Source organism: Hippocampus zosterae, chromosome 3, assembly GCF_025434085.1.
Source record: "Hippocampus zosterae strain Florida chromosome 3, ASM2543408v3, whole genome shotgun sequence".
In the NCBI taxonomy this organism is placed as follows: Eukaryota; Metazoa; Chordata; class Actinopteri; order Syngnathiformes; family Syngnathidae; genus Hippocampus; species Hippocampus zosterae.
Genome location: NC_067453.1, coordinates 24,484,523 through 24,503,634, shown reverse-complemented (window position 1 = coordinate 24,503,634; position 19,112 = coordinate 24,484,523). Strand labels below are relative to the sequence as shown.

At 43.4% G+C, this 19,112-nt stretch overlaps 1 protein-coding gene across 1 annotated transcript in view; it reads right to left on the bottom strand.

Moving 5' to 3' along the window:
• met (MET proto-oncogene, receptor tyrosine kinase) overlaps positions 1-19,112 on the bottom strand; it is a 48,848-nt gene that overhangs the window by 11,825 nt on the left and 17,911 nt on the right. The window contains exons 4-12 of the mRNA XM_052061216.1: positions 15,519-15,722; positions 11,327-11,452; positions 11,022-11,198; positions 7,726-7,883; positions 7,145-7,262; positions 6,469-6,605; positions 5,841-6,005; positions 4,752-4,851; positions 1,151-1,360 (exon numbers count right to left, since the gene is read on the bottom strand). Coding sequence (XP_051917176.1) covers positions 1,151-1,360; positions 4,752-4,851; positions 5,841-6,005; positions 6,469-6,605; positions 7,145-7,262; positions 7,726-7,883; positions 11,022-11,198; positions 11,327-11,452; positions 15,519-15,722 — 1,395 coding nt within the window. The remainder of the gene's footprint in view (positions 1-1,150; positions 1,361-4,751; positions 4,852-5,840; positions 6,006-6,468; positions 6,606-7,144; positions 7,263-7,725; positions 7,884-11,021; positions 11,199-11,326; positions 11,453-15,518; positions 15,723-19,112) is intronic.

Sequence of the window (19,112 nt, the reverse complement as noted above, 5' to 3'; positions counted from 1 at the left end):
GTGTGAAGTTTGGCTATAATAAAAAGTGAAGGAATGAGGTGGATTTAACCACAGGGCCAAGGTCACCCCTGGGAAAAAAATCTTTGAGAGCAGCTGCCTTCAAGCATCTACTGCGGTCAGCGAATTAAACTGTAAAAAAAAAAAAAAAAATAATAATAATAAAAACGAAGAAAGAAAAAAAATCTGTTTCATTGTGTTAAATTCATTTGACAATGTCAAGAGGTTTGACCTTGGCAGCAACAACAATGCACATGCAGACATGAAGGTTGGGCCACTGAGACTTGACCAAAAAAAAAAAAGGAAAAAAAAACGATGGGAAACAGACTCCACTTCCTGTTTTTGTTTCTGTATTGTTTCCTTCCCGGCGTGACCCAAACGGGTGTGCACTTGGGAATGTTCGTGAGCGTGCATGCAAGTCAGCCACATCGTAAACACCAAACTATCTTAGCATTTGGACACATTTGGCTATCTTTTGGAGCTTTTGGAAATACACCAAACTTCATTACCATGTTCGAGGCACAGGCAAAGACAAAAAAAATATTACTACACCACTTAGTGTTGTCTGTCCGTTATCTTCAAAATTGGTAGCAAATTGACAAAATCTGTTGTGGAAGAACTCTGCAGCATTGGCAAAGAAAACCTACATGGACTGCTTCAGACCAAAATGGACGATTTCTAGTGTGTTTTAGGGCATGGCTTATTGAGACTTTTTGGTGGGTCTACTCCTTATTGACATGCCTACCAAATTTCTTGTTGCAAAGTGAAACTGACTTTCAGGAATGAATGAATTTCCAAAACATTCCTGGGGGCAAATAAGACTAAAATGTCTGGAAACCAAAATGCCAGACCTCATATGCCTTTTGAGGCATGGCTTCGTGAGACTTTTTTGTGGGTCTACTCATTATTGGCATGTCTTGCACCTTTTTGTGATGTTAAGTGAAACTGGCAGCGGGCAAGGATTCCTTGAAACTAGCCTAAACTGTCCGCGTCAAACAACAATGGAAAACTTTCCGTGTCTTATGAGGCATTCTGAAACTTATGAGGCTTCCTGAAACTTTTTTTGTGGGTCTACTCTTGACAGACATTCTTACCTAAGCCGTGAAACTGGTTCTGGGTGCTGAATTTTCAAAGCTTTTCACTCAGGTCTCACCTTGAGCTCCACGACGCTCTTGTTGTCCTTGGATGTGAGCTTGGGGTCCTGGAAGAGGGGGTCCTCCACGTATATTAGGTCCCACTGGTCGGTGGCGTACCCGTCCAGGATGAAGGCCACCTTGGTGACCACCGGCGGTGGCAGAGCCAGCTTCGCCAGGGAGGGTGTGGTGCACTGGATAGAGGTGCGGTTTTCACCATAGACACAACTCTGTATGTGGGTAGAGTGAAGAAATGTTTCATAACATGTACAATCAAGTAGATTACAATTTACCTCTGTCAAAGCCGTTTTTCCACCTTTTTTTGTCCATTTGTAAGAATGGTATAAAAATATAGTGGAACCTAAATTTAACGGAGCCAGAACCAAAGAATTGCAACTCGCGACAGTGCCACTGAACAGACAGAGACTGGTCAGTAAACAGAGTTACAGTAGACTAGAGCAGGCAAAAACATGCGTCATTATGGAGCAATGTTGGCCTGGGCTGTCTCATGAAATACTCTTGCAAGTTGATTTCTCATGGAACTGAGTCGAGGGGTCCTCATCACTGAGACGTTGGTAAGAGGAGCTTCATGACAACGGTATTGAGTAAGTATTGAATCTCAAAACCATGTCCAGGACAATACCAAAGCTCCAGGCAGAGCTCAAGGACACAAAGCCTGGAAGGATGTCATTTTGTTCATTTACCATCGCTGGAAATATTGAGAAGCATCTGTTTGCAAATGTCTCGCCTGTTCGTTGAGCTAAGAGGAATTGTTTAGCAGTTCAAGTGATTTTTTTGGGACCCAGCACTTGCTTTGTGCAACTGGAAAAAAAAAGGAAATTTTGCCCCTGCGCGGAGTAGATGGATGAAAAGGTTAGTTTGTTGTTGGCGTCTTTTGTCCTGTCAGGTGATACATTTGCTCCATTGTTGATATTTTCAATGCACAATCGCACTCGGTTTTGCAGCTAAATGTTCACATTGTGAAAGAAAACACTGCCTTTTCTCAGACAGACCCAAAACGGATGGTACAGGAACCTCCGCTGGTACTGGAGAGGAAATGTCAAATCTCTTTTATGCATGTGGGAACATTAAGACGGACGGAGCATTCCGGCAGATCCCCTTTCACCCCTTGGCCATAACGCTGCGTTTTTGATTTGTTGTTTTTTTTTTTTATTTGGATGGAGGGGATGGGGCGGGGGGTGATATCTTCACGCGGCGGTGTTAGGAAGATGAACTTCCCACAAGATGGCTTTCAGGCAATACAGTAAAACTGCAAATTTTAGAGCGGCCTTTTACTGCGGGCAGTCGAAGGCACACCTGGGCAATAATCGGCATATTGACGTGTCACACAAAAGTGAGGTGGATGGATTATCTCGATTTAATTTAATTAATTGAGTTCAAATAAATGCCAACATTTTTATTTCTTGAGCTCTTCTAAACATAATTGACACTATAGATATATAGACATATTTGTAGAAAAAGATCATTATTACTTTGCTGAGTAACTAATTATTTTTGGATGAAGTAATTTGTAACTATTGCTAGTAACATGCCCCAAACTGGTCGAGTTAGGTCGTTACTGTAGTCACTACGAAGTGCATGTTACTCCCTGGTACAAATTACTTCCCAATTACTTCAAACCTCAACTCCCTTCTACCCGCAGTTACTTCTCAGTACGCATGACAGGATACACACTTTCGTGAATAAGTATCAACACGCTCACCCTGCTCTGAGTGGTTTGAGGGATCGTCACCCGGCAGGTGCTGCTCTGCACTTCAACTCAAAAATTACAAAAGAAGCCCCCACCCCCGATAAAAAAAACGTCAAGTGTTGACACGTCACTCTCCGCAGGGTATGCAAATGACCTCCTCCAAGGCACAGCTCAGCACTCAGCACCCCTCTGGGGAAAACGGCAACTTCCATAACAAGGCTTTTAGCTTGGTAAATGCACGCGGTAGGAGCGCAAATAGACAAAACAGTCCAAGACTTTCCCATAGGAAGTAGGAAAACTCCTCCATCCCGGGTCACACAGTGGCCATCGCATTGTGCGCGTATGTTTGTGTGCGCGCGCACACGTGTGATGACATGTTGTAATGTGTTTGTTTGCCAAATTATCTCTCGCCAGGAGCCCCAGTGACAGATAAGATCCCCAAAGAGCATTGCGACATGTCGTCCACACAGCCTCCTGCAGGCAAACACACACACACACACAATCACAGAGTTTCGTCAAATTAAGCATGCTTGTGCTTGCACGTTGTCATACGCGGGAGGAAGACGACAATGGCGTTTGGTGGAGGCCTCTGTAACAAGGAGAGGAGAGGTAAAAAAAGGCCTTGTTAACGTGGAATGTTATTGAGTTGTTGCGGAGCCAATAAAGAGTGTCTTTTTTTCCCTTTCAAAGACCTTCAACGCCTTCACTGGCGCGCCAACTGGAGCGTAACTCAATCCGCCAGAGCCTTGCGTCTGATGTGGGAATACTTGATTGGATCATCCCAAGTTCACATGCACGGGAGCTTCCTCTGCGCTCACTGCACACTTCAATAGGTACACGAACTTTGGGCCGACGCATTGATGCTGATGATCGATGGACTAATTCATGAACCGTACAGGGACATTAATACAGTTGTTGTTGTTTTCTTTTCTTTTTTTTTTTTGAACAAAAACATTTGTCCTTTAATCCCCGATCATAAAAGCAAAATTGCTTATGAAATAAATAATCCATGCAAAATGATTACGTTTCATGGATGAAAGAAAAAAAATATCGGATATACAAATTTGATCTCAGCACAATGTATATATATATATATATATATACACACACACACACATATATATATATATACAGTATATATGTCATATATACAGGTATATTAAGCCCTGTGCCTGTATTTCGAAGCAGCTCGATGGGCTCTCACGCAGACCCGATTCGCGCATTTGTGTGCCTAAGTAGTTTTAAGTGTGGCCAGCCAGGCCGAGGAGATCCCGAACATCCTGAAGGCCTTGCCGAGCTACTTGACTTGAATGACAAGCGGAGCAGACGTTTCCTGTCTTTGCGCTGCCCCACCCGTCTCCCATTTAACTTTGTCTCTTTTCCGTCCACATCAACACACCAGAGTCTTTTTTCCTCCAAGTGGGCGTGAGGACCCCTGATGACAATTCCATGCGCCGCACGCGCAAGGCTACACTTCATTTCCTTTCCCGGTGCTATTCATCGTCTACTTGCGCTTCAGCGAGAGTGTCTTGTTGCGAGTAATTACTGACAAATTTGAAGGTAAATTGACAGTTGGAGTGAGTGGAGAAACCACAAGGAACAGTCCGGGTTACTCTTTGGTATTATGATGTCATCAGTTTATTTTCTGGATTATTTTCTACTCTCAGTTATTTTGAGGTGCAAGTTACTTCCTGCTACAAATGACTTCTGTGAGGAGGAATTTGAAATCAGATTAGTTAAAGAAACCGTCCCGACACTAATATTGTTTAAGTTACATTAGCCAGTGCCTCTGATTGTGAAGGCTCTGGAAAGATAAGATTGGCATGGCAACAGTGAGATGCTGAAATCTGATTGGGGGGGAAAAAAAAACTAACATCCACATGTATTCGAGTTATCACTTGAGTACTCACCACGTGGAAGACGACGGCATCCTGTCCAGTAGAGAGGACCATCTGCGGCTGGAGGCCCGACTGCAGGAAGAAGCCATGAGCAGACAGAGTGCAGCCTCCACTGCGGGAGGAGAAGCGGATATTAGCGTTAGCATCGGTGTAGCGGTGGAGATACGCGAGATGCCCACAGGGAGTTCCAAGCTGTTAGCGTTAGCGCTTTTAGCCACTCGTCACCTCCCACACGCTTCCTCTTCGGGCTGTCAGGTCGGCATGTTACATTCGCGCTCAGCAAAAGTCAACTTTGATGAAGAAAACGTGCCGCGCATACAAAACGACATGAATTTAAATTCAATTTAAAAAATGGAAACTAAATGGAGGAAAAAACTAATTGGATTCTGTTAGTTGTTTAATCTAATTTAACTAAGTTGCATGGAGGAAATAACATAAAATATATATGGAAATATCTAACAAAATGTAGAAATTAAATAACAGTGAATTAAAACTTGAGATTAAAATGTGGGTATAAACTTTTTGGGGATTACATATTAAAGTAACTACTTGAAATAAAACTGCATGGGGATGCAATTACATGGACTTTCATTACATTGTGTATTATTATTATTCATAGCAGTATAAGTAGTAGATCTGTAGTAGTAGGTAATTGAGCATAAAACAAAAGAAAACAACTAAATACAATATCAAATGAAACATGAAATAAATATAACTAAATAAAATGGAAAATAGAAAACATGAAAAATAGAATCAAGTAAAATAAATTAAATATCAAATTAAACAAATTGAAGATAAAATGGAACAAAATGTGGTGAAAATATAAAACAAAATGAAATAAACTATAAAATTAAATATAGCCACAAATCAAATTAAATCTCAAAAATATATAATCAACTGGAAAAAAGAAATGAAAATATACATTTAAATATATTCAATCAAACATCAGCATAACTGAACATAAAATATTGCATTACGCTTTGAATTCAATTCAATTTGATCACGGGAGCTCCTGTTTAATTGCATGTAAAATATTAGATGAAACTCAATTTGAATAGATTTTTTTTAAACGTAGTAATAATAACAATAAAAGTGTGTCACCTGATGAAGGAGCGTGACGGCTGGATGCTATTGATGAGAGGGTCCTGGTTGTAGGTGAATGGCGAGGGGGCGTGGCGCTCCACAGAGTCCACCGTCAGCTTGACAGGCTGCGGCGACGGTACGGCGTGCTGAGGCGTCTTGCAGGTGAGCATGGTTGACGTCAAACTGTGGGCGGACAAGTTTCCCCTATAGAATTTGGTTTGACTCAGATCCCAAATCGCAGCCGTTCATTTGCCCGCTGACTCACTCCAATTGATTGCGCCTGCTGTTCGCATCAGGTGTAAAAGTGGTGGAATTGGAAGTGTGAATGGAAGAGGCAAACCAACAAAATACTGAGTCACAGAAAATAAATCGATTGCTCAGATAATTTGGGAGGAGCCAGAAAACGCATTCCATTTTTTGTTATGTTTGAAGTAACTTGTCCTGAGCGCATTTGAAACTCAGGACAGCACGTGCTAAAAAGTCATCTCAATCGTCAGGGCACTAAAATGATCCAGATGCAAGGAAAGAGACTTGTAGTAGCGTTAGAAGGTTATCATTAGTGATACGGCATGACTCCTTCTTGTGTCATTCAGCAGACAAAAATCGCAATAAATCAGGTCACTAGTATGTGAAGTTAGCGATTCACCTCTGGATTATACACTCCGCCTTGCCCACGGTGACCTCTTGTTTGTTGCCGGCGTCCAGGTAAGATCCCGTGATGGTCAGCATGGTGCCGCCGGACTTGGGCCCGAACGTCGGGAAGATCTTGTCAATTACCGGATCCTGTAGTCAGAGATCACGCTTGAAAGGGCCAGGTTTTGTAGACAAATTATGTGTGGCATACTTCTAAGGTTCCTTGTCAACACAATTTAAAGAGTTTCTCCACTCGAGCATGTTTTTGTTTTTTAAAGGGATCCATTTTTGGAGGTTTTACTTGCAAGTGGGACAGTGGGAGAGGAGTAAAATGCAACAGTCACACTGGTGCAGGAGCTTCTGCCGGCCACAGCTCACACCCAGACTCTCACATGCAGAGACTGGAGCGTTTCATTAAGATCCATCATTTTTGGACATTGTTACTTTTTTACTTTTTGATACAAGTTCCATCCGGATGCATGTAACTTCAGGATACAATTGATGGGTAGACTTAAACTACTTTGCTCCTAAATTACACAAGTCACAAGTTTGAGTTACTTCTGGATTGAGACACTTCTCTATTTAAGTTCTGCAAGTTAAATTTACAATACGTTACTTCTAACTTCTTCATATTGAGATTTTTTAAGTCGATACCAATTACTTTTATGGATACGCGCCAGTGCTCTTACCACGAAGGTGAAGGCGCCCTCCATGTGTACGACCTTGTGTCCACTGGTGACCTTGATGGCATGTCCCGACGGGGTGAAGTTCCCAGCGAAGACGGGGGAACACTGCATCTCAGTCCACCTAAAAACACAACACACCCCCCACCCCAAAGACACAAGACTTAGTATGCTCCTAATCCAATCAACATCATCACGTTCTAGAGGAATGCAACAGGGAAAGACGGGGAAGGGACTTTAGTTTTTTTTTTTTTTTTTTTGCTTTTTAATTGGCAGATTTATGCATTTATTTATTTATTTGTTAACAAGAGTGGGAAGTCAGGATGCCGATTTTTTCCCCAGCAATTTTCCACTTAGTGGAATCATGTGCTGAATGTGGAAATCTGGGATGGGAATAGGGGGGGGGGCAGGGATGGGATTCGGGGGCGGGGGCTGCTTCTTAACATTCCTTTTTTAACACACACAATAAGCTCCATTAAAGCCGCTCCTATAGGACCTCTTTGTCGCATCAACAGACAGACACACACACACACACACACACACACACACACACAAACACACGCACACACACACACACACACACAGACCTGTTGAGATTGTCCTGTCTGGGAAGCTTGCAGGGGGCGCCGGCCAGCTCCACACTCACAAGCGACGCCTTGAAACTCTCTGTCCGGTCGAACCCGAAGTTTTGGCCGCAAACAGTCACCACGGTGGAGCCGCGCAGAGGCCCGGATGATGGAGAAACCTGAGAAAAGATATTCTCGTCGTACACCTTGGAGTTCTTTGGAGAGAGAACCTCTGGGGGACTTCACACCCCATTTAAGTTTCTGGTAAAGGTGCCTTTTCGGTTAGTTCTCGGTTACTTATGACACTCTTAGAACTGTTGGGTTAAAAGTAACCCAAATTGGGTGAAGTCGCAAACCCAGTGCTGGGTCCAAAAGGGGACTGAGTGGGTTATTTAAAACCAGCGCCCCGGGGTTGAGGATTTGAGCCAGCATATTGATAAAAAGAAAAAAAAATATGAAAACCTACTCAATATTGGTGAGTTAAAGCTACCAAGAAACGGGTTACAAGATTCTAAGGATAGTTGTGCTTAAAAATAATGCGAAGTACATGATCAACATCTTCTAAAAAGATGGCAAACTGCTTCAGCTCTTCAGATTCAAATTCAACATTCGACCCAATGTGACAGGTCAAAATAATTAATCCAGAATCGGGTAAAAGTAACCCAATCTGCTCAAATGCACCACGACCAAGCGAGCGGGTAAAGAAAATAACCCAGCATGTATATCAAGTTACTACTAGTTACTTGCCGTTACTCCTGCCTCATGTTACTTCCTGGTCAAGGTTAATTCTGGGGTAATTTCGACCTCAAGTGACTTTCTGGTGCTGTGGGATTTTCAGGTAGAAGTGACATATTTGTTAGTTCTAGGTTACTTATTACTTTATCTTCCTTCTGGCTTGTTACCTCGAAGGTATTTCCTACCTCAAGTTGTTTCCTGGGAAAAGTTACTTAGTTACTTTCCACCTCAAGTCACATCTGAATGCAAGTTACTTTTTGGCTAGTTGTAGTTGTTACCTCCTTCTTACTTCTTTATCCAAGTTACATCTAGTGTACTTCTGATCCGAAAACTACTCCCTTCTACGAGGTACTTTTGGGGTACTTCCAAACTCAAGCACCTTCCCGTTGCAAGTTACTTCTTGGCGTCGTCTAGGATACTTCTAACCTCAACTGACTTGTGGTGAAAGTTTACTTCCTGTTACCTCGACTGTTCTTCCTGCTTTAAGTTACTGATAGGTGCAAGATATTTCCTCTGGTACTTCCTCCCTCAAGTTACTTTAAGGTTACCTCCTACGTCAAGTTGCTTTCTACTTCAAATTACATCTTGGTGGAAAATTATTCCCTGTTAATTAGCACCTGATGTTACATCTCGACGATAGTTACTTGCAGTAATTTCTTTCAACCTCAGGTCATTGATTGTTGCAGCTACTTCGATTACTATTAGTTGACTCACTACCTCAAGTTACTTCCTCGATATTGTGCTTCATGTTACTCCTTGGTAAAAGTAACTTCTTGTTCTTAACTTTTGGGGTACTTCCTTGCATGAGTTACTTCTTTTGATTTCAAGTTGCCCGAAGGCCCGAGTTACTTTGTAGCTGTAGTTAGTTACTTCTTAGTTACTTCCTACTTGCTGTGAGGGTTTTTTTTGGTCCATATAAAGTAACATTTTAAAACGTTGATGGCATGATTAATTTGTGAAGAACATCTTCAAAGTGTAGAAATGGAACCTGCGTCTCCAAATGTCAACAAAACACTGAAATGTTTTGTTTGGATGTGATTAGCTTGCGCAGGTGTTGCTAATGTCGTGCCTTTGATGTCGGATGCACATTCCGTTCCTGAAACGAAGATGAAAAGTGTTTTCTCATGAGTTTTTTTTCTTTTCATGGCCGTAAAGAAAGCAGCGGCGTGTCGATCTTCTCCCGGCGCGGACGACACAAGAACAACACGGGCGTCGGCGGGGAAGCTACAGCGGACCTGGAACACGGCCACGGAATACTACTTGATGGAATACTGTCCAAACACTTCTACGAAGAGCATTCCACGCGCAGGTCATCTGAGACGGTTGGGAACAGACTTTGTGACGGCATCACGCGGCTTCACAGCACTCGACACACATCAAACATGGACCGACTTCCTGCTGTCCGGGACGCACACATATCGAACACCGAAGTGGCTTCTTCTTACACTGTCTTGCTTCTAAGTGCAGGTGACTTATTGTTACTTCTACTGTAGCTGTGAGTTACGTCCTGTGACTTCCGAGTTACTTCCTACCTTCATTTTACTCCTGATGGAGATTGTTACTTGGTTATATTACGTGAAAGGTCAAGTTATCTCTGTTACTTGCTTCTTCAAGTTACAGTTTGCTACTTGACTACATCTAAGTGCTCAAGTTAATTCCTTTTTTTTTCTTTTACGAGGTTATTTTAAGTTACTTCTAAGTGCAAGTGACTTACCGTTACGTTCACTGCAGGCGCAAGTTACACCGTGTTGCTTCTGGGTTACTTTCTACTTTAAATTACTTCCTGGCGCAGGTTGTTTCTTAGTTACATTACGTGTAGATGGAAGTTACTCCATGATACTCCTGGGTTACTTATTAGGTGGAGTTACTTTCTGGTACAGGGTACCTCCTCGTTAATGTCCTCAGCTCAAGCTGTTTTGGTATGTTGCATTCTGTTACTGAGTAACTCAAATAACTTCTCGTTATTTGTAAGTTACTTACCATCTTCCAGTTACTTTCTAATCGAAGTTACTTCTAGCTTACTTCTAGTGAGTCACCTGTAAGTGTAAACTACCTCCTGTTACTGATTGACTCAAGTAACATCTTGATTACTTGTAGGTTTCCGACTTCTTGGTACAAGTTACTTCTGATCTTACCTTCATATGAAGTACAAGTTACTTCCTTGTGTTTCTAGTTTACATTCAACCTCAGGTCACTTCTAACCAGAAGTTTATTCCTGGTGAAAGTTAAACCCTGTTACTTTGCATTTCTAGATACTTCCTGTTACAATATGTCAACGTGCTAGTTACTTCCTGGTAGTTCTAGGTCACTTCTTACCCCAAATTACTTCTTTATGCTACTTGATGGGACAAGCTTCTCCATTACCTTGAGGTTACACTCACAACCTCGAGTTACTTCTTGGCGCATGCGTTACTTCCTTGTACAATTTAGGTCTTTGTTACTTCCTACCTCTGTAACTTCTAGACTACTTTCGTGCTCAGGTTTCTTTTTACCATGGATTCTTTCGGGCTCCTAGTTACCTTGAGGTTACTTTCTATATGTCAAGCGACATGCGGATGTAGGTTCCTTCCTGTGGCGGTTACCTTGGTTACGACGGGCGCACAGTAGTCCTGCGTCCAGACGGAGGAGGCGGGGCACTGGTGGGCTCGGGTGCAGCGGCCGTCGCACCAGCCGCACTCCGTCACCCGTGAGGACAGTAGACAGGAAGTGCAGGACGTCAGCTGACCACAGCCCGGGCCAGTCAGGGGCACTTTGGTGATCTGGTAGGATTCAAATGTTGGAGGACTCAACATTAATTGTCCGTATGTCCTCTACCAGTTGCAACCTCCAATAGACGTTTCTCACATTCAATCCATATTCGATTTGTTTTGATTGTCAATGACATCACCTTGTTGCCGGTGGCCACGAGCAGTGCCCCGCCACCCCGGTCGTCGAGCAGAGTCGCAGAGGACGTGACGGGTTGCGAGTCCAAGCGAAGGTTGACGTGCGGCGAGGCCAAGCGGGAGAAGCGCACCTGGTAGGGACGCAAAAAAAACGTGTGAGAGGCTCTTCGCCACACATCAACGCATACAAACCCCCCCCCCCCCCACACACACACACTTTGTCAGGTGTTGCATTCAATGTGAAGCATAGCTTTGCCTATCTATCCCTTTGAACAAGATATGAGTGAATAGGGATGATCGACACCAATTTTTTTTTCTAGACCAATGCCAGGATGACTATTCACTTTTCAGTACTCGATACCAAGTGCAGATATCAACATTTCAATGACAGACAATCGTGAACAAACACCTTTCACTTTTTTTCTGAAGCACTTAAGATTCACCAATGTGTCGAACGGCTGCAGTGGCACCAACTACTGCCAAGGTAGACTTTATCGATGACTTTGGGGGGGGGAGGGGCTGGTATCGGCAAACTTCACAAGTACCTGATAAAACCCCAGTCGAAAATGTGCAATTTTCAGCATCAGAATGGCCAACGGGGTCAGAAAGCAAGCAGAATTTTTTTAAAGAAATACGGGACAAAGATCTTGTGAACTGGTGAACTCTTGACCACCTGCGTTTGCCGCAAAACGACAAAAAGATGGCGTGAGTGTCGTTCATTGTTTGAAGCTGTCAGCCTTTGCTGTATTTCAGTTTCCTGCTTGCGCCGACTCTCCGCCAGCGCGCTCAGGAAACATTTCTCCCCTCCGCTTCGGTTTGAGTCCACTGTGGGAATAACACAGCGGTCGCACTGTTTGTTCGGCAAACACCAGCATGCACCCCCCCCCCCCCCCCCACCTCTTCTCCCCAACCCGTCTAATACAATAAGCTGTAATTCACACCACCATTAACTCCTCCAGGCGGCCATTATTCTCACTGTTGCAAAGCTTATGTTGAACCGCTGGGGAGGTTGCACGCTCGACAATGTGTGTGAGAATGAGGAAATATGTAGACAATCGCATCTTGTCAGAAAACGTAACCCCCACCCCCTCCTCCCGATTACAAAAGTCACCAATGTATGTATTTTAAAGGTCCCAAACATGTACCCACCAAAACCCACGCAACAGCTAAAAATTTATGAAGAAAAAAAAAAATCAGCTCCCAACTTAAGGCTACTTTAGTCAACGAAAATTCATGAAATAACTGAAACTTAAATTAAAAACTAACTGGAGCTAAAAGTAACTATATTTATTACAAAAATATCCTTCATTTTTGTCTTTGTCAATTAATATACAAGCGCTTTCAAGGTTCATTTTAAATGTATTTATTTTGGTATTGCTGTTTGTCCGTGCGGACGAAAGGTAAACAGTTGTTGGTGAATTGTCGTATTGCACAATACTTAGTGACCTATATAAATGTTATTTATTGATGAATCCACTGTAGAAACTTTAACACTGTACTCGGTGTATTAAAAAAAAATCAACTATTACTAAAATGAATTAACAAAAAGTAAATAATAAATCTAAGCATCCCCGCCCAAAAAAATTAACTGATAAAAACTAACAAACGTGCTCTAAAAAACTTTAAAACGAATTGAATTGTACAAAAACTAAATAAAAACTAACTATAATGAAAAATCCATTTGACTGATCGACACGAAATTAGGTCCTTCATAACAAGACGCCCAAAAAGTTTCATGGACACCGTGCGGAAAAAGCACAGAGAGTTGGCCATTTTGGTTTGGAGCTGGCATTTTGAGTCAATTTCATGGCTTTTGCCTTCGTTTGAACTTTAGGGGGGAACATGTTTCACTGATCAACATGAAGTTGGACATATATATCATGAAAGAACCCACAAGAAAGTTTCAAGGACCCATGATGAATCAGTGAGTCGGCCATTTTGGTTTGAGAGCGGACATTTTGGGCAATTTCCAAAGCTTGTCCTTGGACAAAGTATTGAGAATACATACAAATGAGCTCCAAATCAGACGCAGATATGCTTGACAGATGTGCAACCATGTCGTCACAAGCTTATTATTATTTATATTTTTTGCCTCATGTGGCATCAAATAATCATTTTGAGGCTTCGCATTGAAAGATATTAGAAGCAATTTGTAACATATCTTTCATTTTAGTTTTGTTTTATCCCGATAATTTTTTTTAATCCCTCACTCCGACTGCCATGCTGTCGGCCACTTAATTATTACAATATACGGTATCCTGTGCATATTCACGGGGTATACTTTACACGACCATTATCTTAACAATACAGCGAGTAGAAAGTGAATGAGCTGACGGGTTGGTGAAGCACAAGCGAGCTGGGGAGAGGCAACAGCTGCACGGAAAAGGGCGGTACGGTCTACTGTAGCCAATGGGAGAAGGCGGGAGTGGTGGGTTGCGGCGGGGTGGGGTGGAAGGAGGTGCAGCGGGGGGAGGGGGAGTTCACGCTGATCGGCACGTTAATGGGCGAGCGGCGGTCTTCGCTGACACGTTCCCTTGCACGACATTCCCAACTCAGCGAGGGTCCCGTGCAGCTGTTGCTGTGTGTTTTTCTCCAGCAGCTGTCTTTTCAAATTCACTGTCCGTCTGTGCCACGCAGGGGCAAAAATACGAGGACAAATAACGAAACATCGGTAAAACAATCCATCCGAGGCTGTTTTGGTTCGAAGGGGCTACTTCAAGCTCATTTGTGGCATTTCCAGGCGTCGGTCAAAGACGGACGGTAGTTTGAGAGATTTGGTCTGATTGCAACTAAATTGGAAGATGGTATATGTGATGAAAGCGTCACGTTCGATTCCGGAAGCTTTGAAAGTTTTTGGCATCGAGTGTGGGCGGAGTATGGCGATAAATTTGGCGACTCGCTTGGTTTGGCGACGCGAGCCGAACATTTTGGAAAATTCTGTTTCATTTAGTAAGATGAAATTTGAATGCATGTCAATCTTTAGTAGTCCAGCAAAAAAAAGGCTCAGGTAGTCATGCATGAAAACACACAAAAAAAATCTGTAATTTTGGTTTGAACTTCACAAAGTACACTAATTTAGTGCCCCATAAATATTTTGAAAATTCAGCTGCTAAAGATCAATTCATTTCAGCATAAAATTTGGTAGGCATGTCTTTTCTGAGTAGACCCACCAAAAAAATGTCTCAAAATGCCATTCTTGAAAAGAGACAGTAGGTTTGGTTGGTAGCTGACATTTGTCGGGACCCTTTGCTTGGAACACTTGGAAAATACCACCCCCTGAGGATAAGTTTCATTTATGCAACATGCAATTTTGTTGGCATGTTTATGATGAGTTAACCCACAAAGGAGTCCTGAGAAGTCTTGCTTCGACACACGAAGCGCCCCATTTAGAGGATTTGGGCTATTTACAGCAGCCTTTCCAAAACAAACTTCGAAGAGATATTTTAATCCGATTGCGACTACGCGCCTCAAAGACGGATGGCAGCATGAAAGATTTTAGATTTGGTCATTGCGTAAGGGCTCATCGCAACGGCAAAAATGTTTTGCCGTGCGAGACTCCACTCGAACTTGAAGTGTCTTTAGCAACAGCGACTTGTACTTTCGGACTCAAATACGTTAAAACGCTGAAAGAAAGGCAGCAGGTGCAAACGCCAACAACCAGCTGTTCTTTGTGCACGCTACTCGCCAAACATGGCGTGAGCAGATCGACACGGGATTCTCACTGAGGAGGCATCAAGCTGAGGGTTGTCATCCCCAAAAACTGTGCATGTGTGTGCGTGCGTGTGGGTTTTTTTTTTCTTTCAATGAAACATTTCCAACTAAAGTTGGAAAGTGAAGTCCCTGGAACGAAAAGATTCCAATGAAATATATTCAGCAGTGCAGGACCTGTTCCAAAACCTTTCTGGACTTTTCAGAAGTACTAACTCCACCAGCAATGTCTTGTTCGTCCCCCATAAACTCAGACAATAACTCGATTAGGGAAGGTGTCTTCCTTCGTTCCAGATACAGTACATCACCCCACAACTAAAAGTTTGATGGCAGTGCTTGCAGTCCAAACACACAATGGGCCTCATTCACTGACAGTGCGCATGAACATATTTTGACGCACAAATCCATGATTCATTAACATGTTTGGAGTTGAATTGATGCATATATCAAGTTACGGTGTTCTGGAAAGTACTAGCCAGACCTGCATACCTGAATAAGGCGTCCGTCGGCAGTGCCGAGAAAGGCGACGGCGTGTCCATGGACGGGCAGCACCTTGATGGAGGTCACCAGGGTTCCCGTGAGCTCCTTGTGCCAGTACTCCAGACGTTGCACAAACTGGGTCACCTGCAGGCGGTATTTGCCCTCCTTGCCCTCGTGGATGCCCTCGTGCGGGTCGCATTCGTCGGGCGAGGTCTGCAGAGAGACGACGGGCATCAGACACTCAAATGTCTCTAGTTTGGATATTCTTAATTTGGCGCCAGGCAACTGCTTTTTTCGCCCCCAACATTCTTTGCTGCCATACAAGTGCAAAAAGAAGTGAAACACCATTAATTTATTTTTCGAGGCTCAGGTGGTGTGTTTTTGTTACTGTAGCCCTCCATTACTCTTTGACATTAAACCTCGCTATATCCTCTTACATGCGAATGGCCGTGGGTGTGTAAAAAAAAAAATACCGAAACCCGATCCTGGTACCGTTGTAGTTGGGACAATAGCGACCGGTTAAGCGCGGGGTGTTTGGTGTCTCACATGGTCACCCCGCGGTGATGGGACCGCGGTGATGGGACCACGGTGACGGCACGGTGGGGGAGAAAAAAATAAGCAGGAGAAAGTAGGGAACACTTTGGACCACTGTCATCAATCAGTCACATGACAAACCTGACAGAAATGTGAGATGCACAGGTGCAGTTGCGCACATTATGAGGAGTCAAGGTTGACAACTGAATGCCTCATGAATATTAAACATAAAATTGACCAATAAGCCAAATGAGGCCTTTGAGATAACAATGTGGGAACCGACAAAAAAACACGCCCTGTCCATTGAGGTGCTGCTCCAAGTGCTCCAATACTGCACAAATCATGTTGAACTATGACCTTTAGCCCCTGAGCCAAGTCAGAGGTCATAGGTTAGTATTAACATGAACCTGGAATTCAAAGAAAATTAAATAAATTATGCCGCTGTGAGATGATATTTTGTGGTTGTCAGGACCCACAAAAAAGTCTCAATAAGTCATGCATGAAAATAAAGTTGGAAGTCAGCCATTTTGGTTTCAACCCGTCATTTCAGGCTCATTGTGACACTTGAAAACTCTGGAATTTTAGTCACATTGTGTGGGCCGAGCAGAGCAGCAAAAATTAGGTGGCTCACCATTATTTCAGTCATTCTCCCCAGAATGTTAGGCAGAGACAAACGCCGAAGCCAAATCCACTTGGCAACAAAAAAAATGGTTATCATATCAATGGTTGTATTTTGAGGAGACCCACAAAAAGTCTCCAGGAAAGATAATGGGAGTCTGCCATTTTGGTTTAAAATGGCCAGGTATAATTCAAAGACAAACATGTTCCCTAGGTAGACGCGAGCCTTACGAAATTCTTTAAAAATTCAGCCTCAAAGTCAGTTTCATCTCGCAATATGAAATGTAATTTTCTAACTCACCCACAAAGGTTTTAATAAGCCATTCACAAGAAGACACCAGAAGACTGACATTCTGTTTTGAAGCAGACATACTATGGGGACATCCTCGTATTCGGGATTTGTGTGTGTGTGTGTGTGTGTTTGTGTGCAGCCCCCAAAGGCAGTTTCACTTAGCAACAAGGAATATGATGGACATGTCCATAAAGAGTCGACCACAAAAACGTCCCGAGATCTAATGTCCATAAATGTGCAGGAAGTATTCCACTTTGGTTTCAAGGGGCCATTTTTTATCATTTCCAGAGTTCCTTCAAAGCTGAATATATCATTTGCCTCTGCTGTAGGTTGCCCACACCCTGTGTAGATGAAGGGTTCTTTCAGTACCTGTAAACTCCCGCCAATCCCCGTCCTATCCGTGTATCCGTGCAGAGGTCATGATGCAGTGAAGCCGAGAAAACAAGCAAAGCTGTGGTGCGGTCAAGCGGCCAGGTCAAGGACCTTAAAAGCCCCTACTCCCTTGTGGGTCATTAATGATTAATGAAAGCCGAGGCCCACTGCTGAAGGCCATGACTAAACACAAAGAGATCAGGAGGGGCGAGCATAAAAGGTTCGCGGGGGTGTTTTCGAGATCAAACTACTCTGGTTCTGCTCGCTGGGTTCATTCGACGCTCCAGCGGGCGCAGACACAACAAGAAACTTGCGGGCCATTGCCACGCTCTCGGGAAAAAGTGGCACTCGTCGGGAAAAAGTGTCCCGGCGACTTCCCAAGATGCATCACAACCCTGCGCTCCGTTACGAGCGCAGCCTGATGAAAGACGAGCTAAGGGGGGCTTAGAGCAGCTCAGGAGGCCTCGCACAACCTCCCCCAACACATGAAAGCAGATAGCACCTAGTGTGATATTATATCACAAGGGATTGTTCACAAAAAAAAAAAAAGACTCCTTGCACACTTTTAAAGTCTGGACAACAGTACTATTGATTTTCTCACACAAGATGGCCGCAAAATCGGTGGTCAAGGGTCCATTTCAGTGCTCGAGCAGCCTCTCATCTTAAATGGACATCTTGACCTGTAGTAGGATACTATTTCTAATGTTAAACCGCTAACAGGCTAACAGGTGGTATGGCTAACGTCAGGCAAGATTGCAACCTGAATATGGGAAGTGCTTTCATATGTAGAAGGATTTCATATCATGGCCAGTAGTTGGGCACTAGACTTGATCTATTGAGAATTCACTAAATGCGAACGTGCTAACAGTCGGTATGCTAACTCGGAGGAAGACAGCTTCCTGGCTAGCAAAGACTTTATATCTTGCACTGTCGCCAAGTACTATGTCTAATGAATTGTTAAAATATTGTTCAAAGTTGGTGGAATGAAACACGGTAAGTTATCGATCTAAATAGGAAAATCACGGAGGCACAGCAATAACAGATTTAATAGCTTATTTGCGAAGTCGGATGCCATTTCAAATGAGGATTGATCTAATGCTAAAATGCTCACGATAGGTATGCTGAAGTTTGTGAACCAAAATAAAGTCGGTGCCGATGGACCCACTGGAATGGGTGACCTTTGAACTGGGGATCAGTGAACTGGAGAGGTTGCTTGCTTGAGGGCGTGCGTGAAAGTGAAAGGACTGTGCGCACATGTGTGTGTCCACCTGCACTCCTTGAACACACGTCCATTTGCAACTCGACTCTCGGAGTTGTACGCATTTGTTGCGGCACGCGTGCCGCCATCGTCAACGTGCTAATGTCAGTAGAAAAAGGCCGACAATGAGGCGTCGGCGCCTTGACCCGATGGCGCCAACGCGCTGCCCGGTGACCCAACACAGACACAACATAACTTTCTGAAAACAACAATAACTTTAGCGAAATGTTGCTGATTTGAAGGATTTAGTACGAACAAGCCTGTTGACACTGCAACCGCCTGTTGCTAGACAGAATGCAGCAAACACGAGCACTTTTGTGTTATTTATTTTGCCAAGTCATCTGTTGGGTTTTCCGTTATCTAATTAGTCAGTGAGTTAACTGAGCTGGGCTAAATGTTTAAAATATTACTTTTGTGAGAGGAATTTTTCCAGTGATATCATCCCAGATGTGTACCCCCTGTCCAGTCATCTCACAACGTTTTCTGACAAGCGGGAAATGGACTGCTAACATTCCAAACACACGTAGGG